Source organism: Numida meleagris, chromosome 7 (genome assembly GCF_002078875.1).
Source record: "Numida meleagris isolate 19003 breed g44 Domestic line chromosome 7, NumMel1.0, whole genome shotgun sequence".
Classification (NCBI taxonomy): domain Eukaryota; kingdom Metazoa; phylum Chordata; class Aves; order Galliformes; family Numididae; genus Numida; species Numida meleagris.
The window spans coordinates 20,081,981-20,099,006 of record NC_034415.1 but is presented as its reverse complement, the minus strand read 5'-3'; the positions used below and the strand labels follow the sequence as shown (position 1 = coordinate 20,099,006).

Here is a 17,026-nt window from a genome sequence, read left to right as displayed (position 1 = left end):
TCTTGGGACCACTTGCTCAAGGTTTGGAGCACAGTGAAGTCAGGCTGGTATCAGAGAGAGGGAGTGACCTCAAACTGGTACCAAAGAAAATGGGACAAATCTGCCAGCCAGATTAAATTCTTTCTGGCCAGGGAAAGCTGAGAAATGCAGTGCCAAGCACTGGGCACAGGCAGCATGGCCTCGTCTGCCTGGAGCACAACAATAGCCATTGTGCTGGCCTGAGGGTGGGCATCATTGTCTGTCAAGGGTATGCCATTATAGTCATTTATTTTTTCCCCTTTTTTGTGAGATATGCTGAGATAAATGGAAATAAGCATTATAAGGGTAAGTGCTTTCAAACTGCTGTTTGTTCCCAGTACAGTCCATGCTGAGATGATGATTCTTTGTTTGCTGCTCCTCTTTCTACCCAGCCCATCAGTACTGCCTGCCAAAAAGATGCCTCACATGCGGCAAGCAGAGAAGTGGAGCCTGCAGTGCCGGTGAATTGGGAATGTTCTGTCCCACTGTGTTTTCCCTGGGTTGGTTGTGAAGGGTTTGGACTAAGAACAAATTATCAAAAGGGGAGAGAAGCCCAAGTGTTCTTGCAGGATACGTGTGTGCTTATAGAGGTTTCCTGGCAGCTGGTATTTCCAGTGGCAGCAGTAGCAGCATTGGAAACCATCCATGGACTGGTGGTTCATGTTGTGCATGTGGCATCGCCCAGTCAGCACTCAGTGAGCAGCACAACTGTGTGGCGAAAGCATCATCAGCTGTAGCTCAGAGGCACATGCAAAGCATTCTTGCTGCAGCACAGGTGAGGTGCTTGCTACCTGCTTTCCAACTGGCTGACTTCCTAAAACGCAATGGTTAGCATAGTGTCTTTCTTCCCAAACGCACCCACATACAAGCAGGTGTGTGCTCAGCCACGTAGCACTGCCATCCTGGGCCTTGGCAGCGATGCAAAGCAAAGCTCCCCAACACCAGCCGTGCTGACATGTGCTTGTGCACACACGCCTGTGCATGTGCTTTGCATCACAAGCACAGGGGTTTGCTTTGCTCTCAGATCTGCATCCTCAAGTGGAGCTGCCCCACAGCAGAGGGAAGGGAGGGCTCCACCTGCCTCAGGTCACCCCTGGGGGAAGCATTGGGTTTGCACCAGGTGGGCGAGGGGGAAACGTTGGCTGCCAGTCATACGCAGAGCAGGCACAGCCACACAGAGCATGCCTGAAGGGGTTTCACACCTGAGCGTACTCCAGCGCTGCTCTGCAGGCCAGGCAGTGGTTTTAGTGCTTAGCAGTACTTTGCATATGCAACTGCGCTCAGTACTGCAGAACAGCATTACTGCAGCGTTGTCACAGACGGTCCCCAAGCTCTCTGCTGGCACAGGGGCCCCGTGGGAAGTGCGAGGCACCCATGGCGGCAATGTGCCTGTGGAAAGGGCCTCTCTGGCACCCATGCATCACTGAGGGACTCTTATCACTTCTGCTTATTGCTGAAGAAACAGACAGCAAAGCCAGCTTGTATGAAACCCGATTATTCAAATTTATTAACATCAAGAATTATGCAATGATGCTGTAGATTTTTTTTTTTATTAACAAATAGAAAACAGACTGTATACAACAGTGACCCCTACAGCACTATGCATCCACAAGGTAAAAATGAATGTGTCCTCCAACATTACCAACCCTGGATTGCTGATTTCAACGTAGCTTGGATTCTTAACATTCGGAATACATGTGATAATACAATTAGATACCCTTCCACCACCTTTATTCATAACTCAATGCACTCGAAAGAGGGCTGCTCACTCTGTCTTTAGTGCAAGCGTGATATAATAAGGAGTATTAATATATAGTACCATTAAATTAAGTCCAGTAGTCTTGCCACATTGGTTCATTAGAACGTCCTGAAGTAGCGGAAAGTACAATATTCTAATGACTTTTAACATTTGCAGGATAGCAGAAATTATAGAAACACCCAACCTCTGAAGCCGTGTGTGCTCCCCCTCCCCTTCCCTGCAGTACCCTGCCTCCAAAGAGAGCCTGCTTGGCTCCGCTCTGGGAACGGCCGGGGTTGTGCTCCTTGTAAAATTCTCCAATGCACTTCATTGGTGAGAGGTGACAGGATGGCGCTTGCACGCACAGAACCGCGGGACTAACAAAAAGGGCCGTGTCTCGCTTCCTTAGCCCATCCCTGGGGAAGTGTGGGACCTGCTCGCTTCTCCTGCCCCCGTCCCAGCGAGACACAAAAAGAGGCTCCCAGGCCAGGAGCCCAGGATTTCGGGTCTCTCACAAACAAGGTGATGACAACTCACGTCATATCGGGATCTGCCAATACACGCGGTCACTGGATTGGTTTAACACGCACTGTAATAGGACTGAACAGTTTCCAGCTGTCGAACGGGACCGCCTCTCCAGCGACCCTACATGCCCTCCCAAACCTACTCAGGAAATAATGGGGGAAGGGAAAGGCTAAAAAAAATAATTGGTAGCTTAGGTCCAGTTCCATGAAATTTCATATTCTACAGAGAATTAAAAAGCAGCCTAAGGGGAATGGAGCCGGGCAGGAACCACAAGCCAGCTGCTGCAAATTACCAAGGAAGCTGCACTAAAATGGGCAGAACCAGCAGTGACTGGGCTGAAATAAACATAGGGCAGTAAAAAATGTTAAAGCAAAAGGAAATTAAAAAAAAACCACAACCCAACTCCCAAAGGTTTGGCGGGTCCAGTTCTGCCTCAGCAAAACATTAAGACTTGCAAAAAAAATAAAAAATAAAAAGAGAGGAGATTATAAAAACCACTAGTAACTATTTTACATGTTTAAAAAAAAAGATCCCATTCCACCCACCTAAAGCCTCGCTGTGAAATGCAGTCGCGTGAGAGAGGGCGAGAGATGCATATGAGCAGAAATGCAGCCAGAGACTGGAAATGCTTTTGGAGTTGGATTCCCTCGTTTGGCGCTGGGGCGAAGTTCCTAAATGCCATGGTCAGAACTGGTTGGCGTGGAGGTCTGCTGCCTGGGCAGCGCCTCGGTCTGTACAGAAGGACTGAGGAATGGGCGGCTCTGGCTCAGAGGGACCCGTCTCCACTCCTAGACATCCCCACCGCGACTGGAGGAAAGCACTAGTTACGTTGCATAGTGGTCGAAGCTGCCGAGATACTCCAGTGCCGCTCTGTAGCACAGCTGGTACTGGTCCTGCAAGGCAACGAGGGGAGAAGCGTGAGAAGTGGGGATGCAGGAATGTCGTCCCAAGATGCTGGCTCCCCTCCCAGTTCCCATGGATCTCCCGCTGCTCTGGGCAGCAGGGTACTCACTTCTGTCTGCACCATGGCCGGCCGCTGCGTCCGCAAAGTCTTCACCGTCTGGAACATGTCCACCACCCCCTCGTAGCGCATCCGCTCCAGCACGATGCTCAGTGTGATGAACACGCCTGTGCGCCCGACCCCAGCGCTGTGCAGAAGGAGCAGGAGGTGCAGTTAGAGACCCACCAGCCTCAGTGAGAGCTGCCCCTGTTCCTTGGAGCAGTGTCGATATGCCCGGCCCAGTGGGGCCAGGAGAGGCTAAAGGGACGCTGCCAGCCAGAAGTGCCCTCCTAGCCTCACAGGGCCCACAGATTCTGTCTTGTCTCTGGATCAAGCTGCCACGGTACCATGCCCTGCCCAAGGATTCTTCTAAGGAACTACACATCAGAACCAGCTGGGCACTGCCTTCGTCTCATCTGGCAGAAATGCTGCCAATGACATCCAGGGATATCACCTCCTCATCCCCTGCTTGCCTCTTGCAGCTGCCAGGCTCAGCAAGAAGGAGGATATTTCCATGGCTTCTCTGCTGCAGGCAGAGGTGGGTGCTGACCTGTCTCCACTCACCTGCAGTGCACCGTGATGGGCCCGTCCTGCCCGAACTGCTCCTTGGTCTTGTGCACCTGCCCAATGAAGTCGATGAAGCCCTCTCCCGTCTTTGGCACTCCCTGCTCAGGCCAGTCTGTAAACTGGAACTGGCGGATGGTCCGTGACTGGCCGTCCTGCGGGGACAGGGTTGTAGGTGAGGAGACAGTGAGAGGGGTCACTTTGCTCCCCTTTGCTCTGGTGACCTGCTCCCCGACCCCTGGTGCAGGCTAGGTGAGGGTGCACAGACCATGGTGAGCCCACGCAGACCTCGCACTCCTCACCATGTGTTCAGGACCTTGTGGGTCAATATTCTGCTCCTGTTTGGGGCCCAGCTCTAGGGGATCCCGTGTTAAACCCTGGCCTACGTGTGCAGCGCAGGCAAGGCAGGGTCTAGTGCTGACAGGGATTGGTGAACTGCTCACCAGGGCCAACACAGCTGGCAAGGAAGGAACTTGCGATGAGAGGAGCAGCAGGTGTGGGCAGTGGCCCCTCCTGCTGCAGTGTTAGGCAGCTCCTTGCTTTCTGGTCCCTCCTGGAGCTGCTGCACGCTCCCCTCACTATCCAGGGCTGGAAGGAGACAGGAAGCCAGAAGGGACACTCACCCTGGCATCCGTGACCTTGAACTCCCGGAGGATGTACTGCGGCATGTTGTACTCTGCCATGGGGTCCACCACAAAGTACTGGTAACGGGCAGAGCGCTCCGCGGGCCAGTACTGATGGCACTTCTCCTGCAGGTAAGGAGCACGACAAGATGTTAGCACTGACACACTGCTGCTCCTCCCTCCCACTCCCTGGATGTGGGAGCACCGGGCCACGGGACACCCCAGGAGGGTGGCCTGGAGCAGCCAGTGCTGGGGATAGACTGAGGTGACACCCCACACAGCCCCTTTCTCCCCTGCACAGGATTCGTACCCGGCCCATCTCACGCAGCTTTGTCAGCATCACCACGATGGTGGAGTTGTGCTCCCAGAGCATTCGCCAGAAATCCTCTGTGGTCTCGGCCAGTGGTCCCTGCGTGGCGATGTAGGCCTTCTGCTGCCTGTGACAAATAGACGGTGCTCAGAGCAGCCCTGGGAGAGCTGGAGGCAGGGCCCTGTGCTGCAGAGCTGACAGTGCAGCTGCAGGAGATCAGCAGATGTGTCTCCAGGGCTGGCCATGGGTACCATGGAAGGGATAAGCCTGCCCAGCCTGTGTCTGCTGGGAGCTCCTCACACATGCAATAGGCACCTCCAGGCGCTGGATCCAGAAAAGCTGCTGGTTCCTCCCGGGTGACTAACTGCAGCACCCAGCTCCCCTCCCACTGGACGGGAAGACATGGAGCAAATGAATCAGATCACCTTGATCACACACACCAGCTAGTAATTAGGGCAGCGTGGAAACCAATACCATTACGCAACCTTTTCGGAGGCTTCCAAAGCTGTCCGCAGCTCAGAGAGCATCTTGCAAACTGCCCTGGGTGAAAGCAGTTCTTGTGTCCTATGTTACCTGCTCCATCCCTGATGAAAGCTGACCATGCTCTGTCCTGCTCTCCCAAACCCTCCTGGCTCACTTCTGCAGCCATCAGCATCATGCAGACTGCAGTTTTAGCCACACAGCTTTGTGTTGATGGAACAAAGCATCACTGATTGCTTTCCAGCCAGTCTTAAGGACGAGGCAACAACCCTACAAAAATGAGATTTGGGCACTTCCCAGTAGTGCCAGCCCCGAACAGCTGCTTTCCCTATGAGCCTCCTGCCCATCTCCCTGCCACAGCCACATGTGGGCTGTCAGCTGTGCCCAGTGCCAGCAGCTGCAGCCCCAAAGGATGCCACAGCATCACCCTGGAGTGGGGAGAACAGCTTAAAGGCTCTGGTGATCCTGAGTTTTGTGTTCCTTTGGTTTGTGAGTCCCCGGCCTGGCATGCTGTGCTGCCCACGTGGCCACACAGCAGTAGGTCTCTGGGCCAGCTGCACCACTGTGGGGTGCTGGAGCCCATGGGACGAGGGGCAGCATCTGCTCGCCACGTGCCTCAGCTCCTTGCCAGCACTAAAAGTTAATGAGCAGCAGGACAGTTGTAATGTGCAGGGTGAAGACAGGGGCTGCCTCGAGGTGGATTTATATGGCATCATAAAAAGCAGGGAGTGGGGGTGCATGTTGAAACAAAAGAGCTAATAAAGATGCAGCATCAGTGATGTCTGCAGGACCTTGGGCCAACCGATCTCTTTAGCTAGCACTAAGGAAGATTGCTCTGTTCAAATGAAAGGACAGGAAGAGCTAACAGTGCTCTTTAGGAATGGGGCAGGTAGCACATGAAATGGCACCACCTGCTGCGCTGGCATCCCTCTGCATGGCACTGCTGAGCGGCAAAGTCAGCATCGCTCTTGATCAGCTGCGGCACGGCGGCTGCCAGACACCTGGCATCTGTTTCCTTGGCACTGCCTGTTGCTCCTGGGAGATCACCAGCCCACCAGCAGCGTTTGGGCAAAGCCACATTGGAGAGGGATCCTGACATATCCGTCACTGCATTACCCACTGCTGCGCTGGGTGAGCCTACCGCAATGCTGCAGAGAAGGCAGGAGGGGGTCCTTTAAGTGCGTCACTGGGACTTGGCCTGGATTATCATCCAGGGACTTGCTGGGAAGGAGACATGGCCACTGGGCTGTCTCCCCGCATTCTCTTGGCACTTAGCATCTGAGAAAGCGATGCCAGCTGTAAGTATCACTGCCCTGCTAGATCTCAGTTTGTGTTTTCTAAAAGGAATCCTGGGGAGCAGAACCCAGTGATACACTCCCCAGCGTCCAGCATCAAGACATGGGTGAATGAGCCTTGGGCTCCTGCACGGATCAGCCACACAGTGCAAGCACACTGCTACCTCTGTTTGCTGTAGCTAGCAAAGGGCTGCAGATTTGCATTAGGTGCTGCAGAAATAAAACACATGCCAAGAGATGCCTACCAGAAGGTCCTATAACTACCGCAGCAGCCAGCACAGGCTCATGCCTGAGCCATGTGGACATCTGTCTACAGCAATACAAACAAGCCTGGCAGCTCTCACTCACTAGCAGCCTTCACACATTGTAACTATATGCACGAAGCTTCTGCGGGGACAGACAAAGATAAAATGCAGCAAAATGGTCCCCAGCCTGCTTCCAGGCAGCCAGGATTGATCCTTGGCAAAGAGGAGAAGATAGCTGTGCCCAGGTGCCCTAAGTGGCCCTTACCTGTACCCATCGATGAAGCTGGCATTGATGTAATCGGAGCCCTCGACACCCCGGATGGGCTGCAGGCAGACTCTCGTCAGCTCATATGGCATGATGTTCACGAGGCGGTTCTTGAATTTGTTGCATGGGAGGTTGGCACTGATGAAACGTGAGGTATGTGCTTTAGAGTTGGCCAGCAGCTGAAAGAGGAGGAGAGAAGTCAGACCCTGCTGGGGACACAGCAGTCTGGACTGAAACTGGGACCCTGGCAGCAGGGCAGGCAGGGGCCCCAGGCATGTATCCATGGTCCCTCCTCTCACTGAGGGAAATCTCCTGAGGACCAGATTCTTCTGGCAAAGGCAATTCCCTTCCAGGGAGCACCACGGGGAAATCACTGGTGCAGACCTGAAGCTGCACACAGTGAGACTGAGACTCATCCCAGCTCCCTGACCCACAAAGGACCAGGATACGAAGCCATGCACCTTGCTGAACCAGGGACACGCACTTGGTGGCATCAGGGAAGGAAGGCTTTCTGTCTTCCAACAGCGTCCCATTATTTACTTCTCACCCCAGGAGAACCCAAGAAAAATGTGAGAACTGTGATGTATTCAAGTAAAGAAGATCTATTCTGGGTTACTGTGAGACATTTTATGGTTCTCTCTGAGCCCTGTAAATTGGAGTCACGGTAAATGTGTTACTTAGATATGCTGGCAGAGACGTTCAAACAGAAGTCTTTTTTTTTTTTTTTTTTTTTTCCCTCTCTCCAAGACTCCCCCAGCATCCCTAGAGCTACCCTTCTCTCTGCATGTGGCAGCGGCTGGCCCTTGGCTCACTGCAGGAGAAAAGGGTCCTCTCTGGGAAGCGATGCAAACCCCAGAACAGAGCTGATCGGCTTTTCCTGGTTTATGCAGAAAGTCAGTATTTTGCCTCTCCTGCTCCTTTGTCATTTGGTTGGAATTCCCGGGGTGAAGCTGTATTGCTGCAGTTCATTTCAAAGCCTGCATGGTCTGCTACCTCCCTGCATGAACCATATTCCTCTGCATGAGTTCACTGGACTAATGCACGTCACCTGAGAACATGGGCGCTTACCAAGGCTCATTTCCTTCTCCAAGGCTGCAATAAATATTTGCAGCAGGCAGTGTCAAATACAGATAGCAAAACGTGGGCACGTCTTCTTAAAAAGAGTCCGCCTTAAAACTCTGCTTCACCAGTTCTAGACACTGAGGCTTGGTGTCTAGTTGGTTAAAAAATAACAGAGCTCAGCACTGAAGAAATGAGGCTATAAACGTCTCACATATTTAAATTGGAGCCGTTTCCAGACAAGTTGTTCACAGTAACATCAATTATCACTAACACGATCTGCATCTGATTTCAGATGCAGCTCCCGCCGCACAGTGAACCTAGAGCAGAACGCGCTGCTGAGAACTGTGCATCCATCTGCCTTTTATATTCTCCCCAGAAGCTGCCAATCCAGGGGGGACCGTGGCCGACAAGCTTTACAATTCAAATGTACTTTAAATCACTGCGTACCTGGTTTAGAAACACACAAAAGAGTAAGTGCCTGTAATGAGCCACGTCTCTACTCTCCCAGCCCCTGGACGAGTGTTTCGGTGAGGCTGTGCGGGCAGGGACGTGGTCCTGGGGAAGGGACGATGGGGCTGTCACCAACCTTGAATTCCAGCTCCATCGCAGTGACGCTCTCTCCTGGAGGCACCTGGGTCAGCTTCTGGATGTGAGCGAAGAGGTTGCGTGCAGGCACCTCGGTATTGCCGCACGTGGCTGCCTCCAGCAGAGCCTCGTGGATGAAGATGTACTGGTCCTCTGTCTGCACCATGTAGTTGCGCTGTGAGCGCATGCACGTCACGTGCCCATAGATGTCCACGGTCTTCTCATGCTTCATCCTCTCCAGCATGGCGTCAATGACAATGAAGCAACCAGTTCGGCCCACGCCAGCGCTGCGGGAACAAAGCACGTGGCCTGAGATGATGCCAAGTCCTATGGATGCTGGGCAAACTCTGCTCGCACTTAGCAGAGCTCCTGGCCCTACAGTGCAGGCTAATGAGCTGAGCCCCAAACAAGAGGTGACAGGAGGAGTGAGTGTGGCATGGGAAGGTGTGAGAGGCTGCTCAGCTCTTGTGCTGTGCCCCTTGGCCTGAAGGAGCAGAAAGGACGTGGTGTCTCGCTGCTGGTGGAATGATGGATGGAGAAATGTGTTTAACAGCCAGAAGAGCAATAGCATATGCGTTCATGGAGTTGGAAAACCTGAAGTCCAAGCTGGACTCCAGCACTAGGGAAGCCCATAAATCTCTAGCCTAGTTGCTTCCTAACCTGGGTGACTGTTCCTTAACCCATAAAACAAGGACAGCCAGACCTGGAGGGGAAAGCAGAAAGGTGAGTTCATGCATTTCTGTGCTGAGCCCTTTGCTCAAAAACTGGGCACCTCTCTGCATCTGTTGGAAGGGCAGCAGCAATCCCCAAACCGCTCACCCAGAGAGCACCCCAAAAACAAGACATGCTGTTGTGATGTGTAAACACGGGCAGAGGTATGGAGCCAGACATTTCCTCATTTATGGTGCAAGTCAGATCCTTAACAGGGCTTTAATACAGCTTGTTTGTGTGTTAATTATACCCCACTCCCATCTGAAACAGAGCATGAAAGGAGAGCATTAAGCACTGCTGATAAGGCGTACACCGGAACGGCAATGATGGAGTGGTTTGTTCAGTAATAGTCCCCACTTGGCTGGTAGAGATAAATCTTGCCTGGATGGGATGCTGAGCCTTAGCAGACTAATATTTTCCCTTAAGGAGCTCCCTTTCTACCCTGCTAGAGAGCTTGACTGTAAATACTGTGTGTGAATGTTGGCACAGGTCACTGCATGCACGCCTGTCAATGATGTGCCTCTGAACGGTACCACCTACTTTTACTGGGCTCAGAACATTTCATTTTTAAACTGTGCTTGCATTTTTGCAGGAAAGGTGTGTTTTGAGACTGCACAGCAGCGCTGTTTAACCTGAAGTAGCAGAAGCAATACAAACTTCACCATCGCATGGCTGCTTCTAATTGCTGAGCTGTTCCCCTCCCAAGCACACAGTGCAGGTCACGCTGCCGTGAAACCTTCCTGCAGGAGCAGGAGATGCCACTTTTAGCTGGACAGGTCCCAGCTCCTGCAGGAGCGGGCGGGTGCCCAGGTGCAGCTTCATGAATGCACCGTCCTACCTGCAGTGGACAACCATGGGCCCAGCATCGGGTGGGTTGCAGGCCTTGACCCGCCGCAGGAAAGCCAGGATCGGGGTGGGGTACTCTGGTACCCCGTGATCGGGCCACGCCATGAACTGGAACTGTCGCAGCTCTCGCTTCTCGCTGGAGCCATTCTGTTGAGGACAAAGAGAAGTGTTGTGTGAGGACAGTCTCATCCTAGGAGGGGAACACACTGATGTGCCTGCACAGTCACAGCCACAGCAAAATGGGGGGGCCGCAGCAAGTTCCCCTGCACCATGACTCCCTGGGCTGCAGAGGCTGCCCCGCTCCTGCCAGCAATACGAGCTGAGCAGCAACGGAGCAAGACTGGCTGGGCAAGAGCCAGGGACAAGATGCCTTCCTGGGTTATGAGTGGGTCCCCAGAGCTGCAAAGCCTGTTTGCACTGCTGTGACGCTCTACTGCTGGCACTGCCCCCAGGAGTTTCCAAACACCAATGAGGTTTGAGCACCTGCCTCCGCCTGGGGCTGTGCCTGGGGTTGTGCCGCACCCCGCAGCCCCAGCCAGCGCCATACCTTGTACAGGGCAAAGGTTCGGACTGTGTAGGTTGCCAGCTCGACAGTGTCCAGCAGCGTGACCTGGATCATCCCGTAGGTTTCCGTACCCCGGCTCGGCCAGTACTGGTCACACTTCACCTGCGGGGAGGAGAGGAGAAAGGGTCAGCGTCTGGCCGCTGGGTGAGGAACAGGGAAGGGTGAAGGTAGAGGAGAGGCACTGTCCAGCTGGTCCCAAACGCTCAGATCTCCTCCTGGAGTGCCCCAGTCCCTGGCAGAGAGGCAGCACACTCTTGGCTCCTTTCCACAAGATTCATGCTCAAAGAGGGCATTTTTTTCTCTGGTGGAAAGCAGCGCAGGGTGCCCCAATGCTGGGTGCTGCAATGAAGACAGCATGCAGCAGTGACTTGTGCCTGCTGTCATTTCTCCTTTTGCCTCCTCTTTGGGAAGATGGGGGTCTTTGAGGCTGTGCATGCAGCATTCCCTGTCTGGGGAGGTGGCAACTGCAGCAGGGGGCAGAGCTGCTGGTACATGGCTGTGTGTGTGGTGGTCTCCCTGGGAAGTCTCTGCTCAATGGACAGCTGAGGTGATGGAGATGCAGCCTGCAATCCTGCCCGAGTGCCTTCAGCACCCCTGAGTGATGGTGGCTTGCCTTCCTGGTATTTGGTGCATCCTCTGCCATCTCCCACCTCCCAGGTGTACAGAACCTGCTTTGCAGCAAGGCACAGATGCAAGCTCAGACACACACACAGCTTGTCCTCCCTCTACCTCTGCAAGAAGATGCAGACCATGGCAAAACCATCACTCAATCCCCTCCTGCAGGCATCACGGCCCCACCACACTGCTGCTCCCTCTGCCCCGCAGTATCCTTCCTCTCCCCCTCCCCACTCTGCAGCCAGAGCTGCTGCTCCCAGCTCCTGCTGCATGCCCGCTTGGCACAGAGCCCTAACACATCCCCAGGGATGTGCCCTCCTGCTCCTTCATCTCCCCGTGACTCTCTCCCTGTTCATCTGCTGATGCCCTCCTCCTCCTCTTCTATTCACAGCTCAGCATTTGCAAAGAACTCCTCCAGCTCCGCGGTCTCCAGCCCTGAGCTCCCTAATGTAATTTGGTGCCCTGAGCTCCCACCTGCAGAGCGCAGTGCCCGGCTGCAGGCAGGAGGGCTCCATTCCCACCCACGTGCACTGCACTGAGGATGGCTGCCTGCCCTGAGAGAGGAGTGAACGGAAGATCATCTGTGCTTGTCAAGGAATAGTAAACTTAATTATTAGCTGTGTTTACAGGGGAATGTGTGGGAAGGGAAACAACGGGCTTAATTAGAAATCAATGAACTTCTGCCTTTTAATTGAAGGTACTTTAAGCAGGGTGGGGTTCTGAGCTCTGTCTGCGGGAGCACATCTACGCTTGCTCCTAGGGCTGCTCTCAGGGTGCTCTGCCCTGGCAGTAGCTCCTGTCCCAAGGCTGCCCCACAGGTGCTGGCACGGCCTGCCCTTCAGCCACCCATGTGTCCCTCTCCCAACCTGGGGACAGAGCGGCATCCTGCGAGCACTGTGCCAGCCTGTCCCTGATGCTGCAGGTGAGTGGCACAGCACATCCCCACGCCTGACCTGCGCCATGAGGACAGCGTTCCCCTCCTGCCACCTACATGCTCCATGGCCACGTGTGCTCGAGCACAAAACAAACTTCAGAGGAGTTCCCTGTGAGGGATAATAGTAGCGCCTGGGCTGGTAATTGAAAATTATTTATTCATGACCAGATAAGAGTCAGTCACATTTTCTGCCAAATTTACCCATAATGTTTATGCCCCATTTTCAAGCTCTGTAAATTTTATGCTGAAGCCGATGCGCTGTGGCACTAAAGCAGATAAGAGATGTTTTCTTCTGGCAGCGCTTGCTTCTCATTAACTTAAGGAGCACGGTAATATCCTGAACAGCCACTTATTGCGGCTTTGCTGAGTGGTTCCCGGCCCTCCCCTTTGATGCCCTGTGCCCGAGAGCAGCCAGGCACCTCTCGGCTCCCAGTCTGGCTACCGAGCTCCAGCTGGCATCGCTGCCCGCGGCCTCCTGCCCTGGATCCCCCTGCCTGGAGACAAAGCACCAGGAGGGGCTGCACCCCAGGGATGCGCTCAGTGCTGGGACAGGAGATCTCCCCACACTCCGCTGCGATTCTGGGGATAGCCCAGGGGGGGAGAAATCCTGCTTTAATGCTGCTCTCGTGCAGCTTGCCCCAGATGGGACACGCCACGCTCACAGCTCCAGGAGAGCTAATCTACAGTGTGTGTTTCTGAACTGCCACTGAATGATTCTGAAACTGATTGTAAAGCTTTGAAGGTAGCTAAATTGCACAATTCAGCCATTTCTATCCTTTATGTGCCTCTCGCTTTGTGAAAACATGAAAAAGGGAGGATGATTTGGACCATCAAGCCAGCTGAAATTGCAGACCATAAAAGCTGATGCTCTTTAAAGATTTTTTTCTCCCCTGCAGCTTGGGAACCCTTTAAAGCAGTGTCACCCCCATAGGGCTGCAAAGCTGCTCCTGGTGCCGGACAGCTTATCTGCAGGCAGCAGCGCCAAGGGCACCTCCCCATGCAGCCCCATGGCTGCAGACACAGCCCTGTGCCTCAGACTTGCAAGGAGGGTCACCCGTGGGTATGGTCGTGAGGTGGCCATGCCTGGAGCAGAGCCCCTGGCAGCACACCCAGTCGTGCAGGCAGCCTGCAGTCTCCCTCAGGGCTCTGGTCACCCCCTGCCCACAGCGGGACCTTGTCCTGCCACCAGAGCCAGTCCCTGCTGCACGCACTGTGACTGGGACAGAAACCAGCACTGCAGGAGGTAATTATGGGATGACACGATGGGAGTGTGCTGGGGGGGAGATAACGCATGGCTCAGTAGCACGGACGTGTCAAGCAAAGAGAAGTGCCTGTGGGGTCACAGGGAACCCGTTATCTCAGAGAAACATGCACCATGAGTGCATTCCCATAACCAAGCAGCCCAGAAGCTGAGTGAGTCAGGACTCCGGGCACAGATTTGCTTGGCAACCTACAAGGGTTTTCCTCGCACTTCAAACACATGCTCCACCACCGAAACGCTACGGCACAAAGCAAGTCCCCGTGTGACCTGCGCTGCAGGGAGCTGCACATTCAGACCCCACTGAGCTCAGTGCCGGGTGTGTTCCCCTCCCCGCTGGGGCAGCACAGAGCCAGGCCGGACCTCTCATAGGCAGCTCCTATCCAAGGAGTGCTGCTTTCCCCTTCAGGCTGCAGGGCATCTGCTGAGCCAGGGAAGCCCGTGAACAAAGCCTATTTTTGTACAGGCAGGAAAAGCAGATCTGTTTTGCCACGGTGATCTGTTGCTCCAGCTGCTTCCTCACAGCCAGCGTGGGCTGGGACACCCCTGTGAGCAATACAGCGCTGAAGCTTTGAAATGGAGAGCATGCGGGCAAAAGTTTCTAGTGAACCCAAACCTGACAGCTTCTGCTTCTCAAGAAGGATCTTATTGGGCTAAAAATAGCCAATGCTTCACAGCTTGAGCGCACCAGCCCCTTCTCCTGCCGTTGGCATGGCAACGCTAAAATATTCCACAAGCACAAATGCTAACCACTAAAATTTTAACATTTTGGAACAAGAGGAGCTGCCTCCTGCTCGGGCAGGCTGTGCCCAACGGGCGCATCTGGGCCCGAGAGCCCTCCGGTCCCAGCTTAGCAACTTCTGCCTCAGGGCTGAGCAAGGACTGCCGTCGTGAGCCCCATCTGCAGCGAGGGCTCTGCTCTGCTCTTTCTCCTCTGCCTCGCACCCTCCCTATGGTCTACAGGCAGCTTTGCATTTATTACCTCAGAATATCTAATCTTGGCAGCACGAGCCCAGCGTTTACACATGTTGTCATTGGACGAGGCACAAATTAGCCTTCTCACTGCAGTGAGACCCCGTCAGCCACTCCCCTGCATCGCCAGGAACCTGCCAGGCTGCGGGATGCTGCCAACACTGCCTGCCCACCGCCACTCCTAGCTCCTGGGACTGTCAGCACTCTCCATGGCACAGCTTTCCACTTTGTGATGTGGGCAGGGAAGGGATGGGTGTGCATGCAGACATGCAGGCAAGGCAGAGGCTATCAAGCAGCACAGTGACAGGGGGTTCTGCCACCCCTCTGCCCCACCACGAGATGCTCACAGGGCACTTGTGGCCGGTGGTGCTGGGGGACCTGCGCTTCCCGGGCTGTACACTGCTCCATCCTTCTCTCCTGCCCACACCAGAATATAGAGGAAGCGCACACTGTACCCTGGACTTCTCCTCCAGCCTGGTCATCATGACGATCGTTGCCGTTCTCTGCTCCCACACCATTCTCCAGAAGTCGCTGAGGGTTTCAGGCAGAGGTCCCTGCGTCGCAATGTAGGCGTTCTGCTTCCGATAGCCGTCGATGTAATTGGCGTTGATGTAATCGCTGCCTGGGACCCCTGAGGAGGAAGAAGGCAAAGTGTTACTCCAGGGACACCATGTGACCCTGTGCCTATCACTCTGCTGGGTCCCGTGGGCAGGGAAAGAAGCTGGCACAGTCACTGAGCTCTGAACAAGGCTCTGTTACAGGGCGATGCCAGAATCTCTCCTTGCTAAGGACAGGGATGGTGCCTGAACAAAGAAGAACCCTTTGCAACTACCACATTAATGCAACAATCAGGCAATACCAAAGCGAAGAGACAGCTGCCAGCCGCACACAAAGGGAAGTTCACAGGCAGGAATATTAAGGAGCTCGTTTGGCCCCAAGCAACTGATTGAAATAATTGTCTTAAATTCACCAGCTATTTGCTATGGTCTTGCAGCACCTTTTAGCAAATAGCTGGCTGCTAGCAGGGGATGTCGGGCAAGGGATGTCCTCCCACCCTTCCTACAGCAGCACCCCAGAACCAGAGGCCTTCCTCCACCATCCGACTCCTCCTCAGGATCAGGCCCTCACTGCTGCCCACTGGCAGAGGCTGCTCCAGCCCTTGCCCTGCCTCCATCACCTCGAGGAAAGGACTTTCTTGTAAAGGCTTTTAAAATGCTAACACACCGTTACTAGAATGAATGTGGCTGAATGTGGCGAAGCAGGGGCCTGGAGCTGTATTTCCCAAACCTGCTCAGCAAGGGCTGAGGGGAGGGAAAGCAGCAGGAATCTCCTTGTCCCAAAAGGAGTACACATCTGCATGTCATTAGAGGTAGGAAACAAAGCTGGGGGGCTCCCCTTCGCCCTTTTGTCCAGGGCAGTTTCCTGCAGGTCCTGGCAGCCTCTGGCAGAACAAAGACTCCGGGCTAGTGGCAGCAGCTGAAACACAGCCCCTCAGCAGAGCTGGGACCTGGCAGGGCTCTCCAAAATGGCTCCCAGGAAGGCAGCCACCACCAACAGCAACCGAGTCACACTGGCAATGAGAGTTCTCCCATATGCCTATCCCACAGCTGCCTAACCAAGGGGTTTGCCTGCGATCCCTGCGCCAAACCTCCACATCACTGCTGCTCGCAGGTACTGCTGTGTGGGACCAGCTGGATCCCTCCCTGTTCCCCCAGAGGATCAGTGATGCATTAGCATTAGAAAAGCCACTTCCATCCCTAGAAAAAGGATGCTAGGGACTGCAGGGCCACCTGTATGCAAAGGCAGAACAAGAGATGGCACCCTGCTATTGCCAGGCTCAGCCGCGTGCTGGGATGTCCGCCTCGGAGTCACTCTTACCATCGATGGAGGTCAGGATGACGCGGGAGTGATCGTAGGCGATCACGTTTGCATAGCGGTTTTTCGGTTTATTCACTTCCAGGTTGGAGTTCTCCCAGGTGAACTGCTGCCCGGGATCGATGGACTGCGGAGAGAGGAGGGAGGGAGGCAGCAGCAGTTACAGCAAAGTGGGATGGGATGCTGCAGCACACAGCATTTACTCAGGGCACCTGCATTTCCCTGCATGCCTCCCCCAGACCAGACGCAGCTTCCTGGGGTGTCCAAGCCAAACCACACCAAAGCGCTGTCCCCAGTGGGACTCGTCTCCAGGGAGTGCATGCTAAGCAGCCCTTGATGGCTGTGGATCTGCCTCCACCACTACTCTTGTGGTGTGCTCATCCTTTCCTTCAGATCGACCCATGATTTGGTCTCATGCCAGGGCTCCGCAGAGACCTGACTGCGCAGTTCTTGACCTGGCGATTTTATTAGATCTTGAACTGCAGTCTGCTGAAATATAGCGAGCCCTGGGTATCTCGTGCCCCAGGAGCTCTGGGTATT

At 54.3% G+C, this 17,026-nt stretch overlaps 1 protein-coding gene and 1 long non-coding RNA gene across 7 annotated transcripts in view; one reads left to right on the top strand and one right to left on the bottom strand.

The window, feature by feature from the left end:
* The window catches only part of PTPRF (protein tyrosine phosphatase, receptor type F), a 261,161-nt gene continuing 245,632 nt past the window's right edge, over positions 1,498–17,026 (bottom strand). For all 6 annotated transcript variants that reach the window (XM_021405410.1, XM_021405412.1, XM_021405414.1 and 3 more), the window contains 11 exons: positions 16,490–16,613; positions 15,067–15,242; positions 10,815–10,934; positions 10,260–10,414; positions 8,712–8,997; positions 7,064–7,242; positions 4,779–4,905; positions 4,469–4,594; positions 3,846–4,000; positions 3,294–3,429; positions 1,498–3,174 (listed from right to left, as the gene is read on the bottom strand). In XM_021405410.1, the coding sequence (XP_021261085.1) occupies positions 3,106–3,174; positions 3,294–3,429; positions 3,846–4,000; positions 4,469–4,594; positions 4,779–4,905; positions 7,064–7,242; positions 8,712–8,997; positions 10,260–10,414; positions 10,815–10,934; positions 15,067–15,242; positions 16,490–16,613 (1,653 nt within the window). In that variant the 3' untranslated portion in view covers positions 1,498–3,105. The remainder of the gene's footprint in view (positions 3,175–3,293; positions 3,430–3,845; positions 4,001–4,468; positions 4,595–4,778; positions 4,906–7,063; positions 7,243–8,711; positions 8,998–10,259; positions 10,415–10,814; positions 10,935–15,066; positions 15,243–16,489; positions 16,614–17,026) is intronic.
* LOC110402859 lies at positions 10,839–12,138 on the top strand. The gene is made up of 2 exons (XR_002441346.1): positions 10,839–10,976; positions 11,839–12,138. It is a non-coding gene; the product is annotated as an uncharacterized LOC110402859 (long non-coding RNA).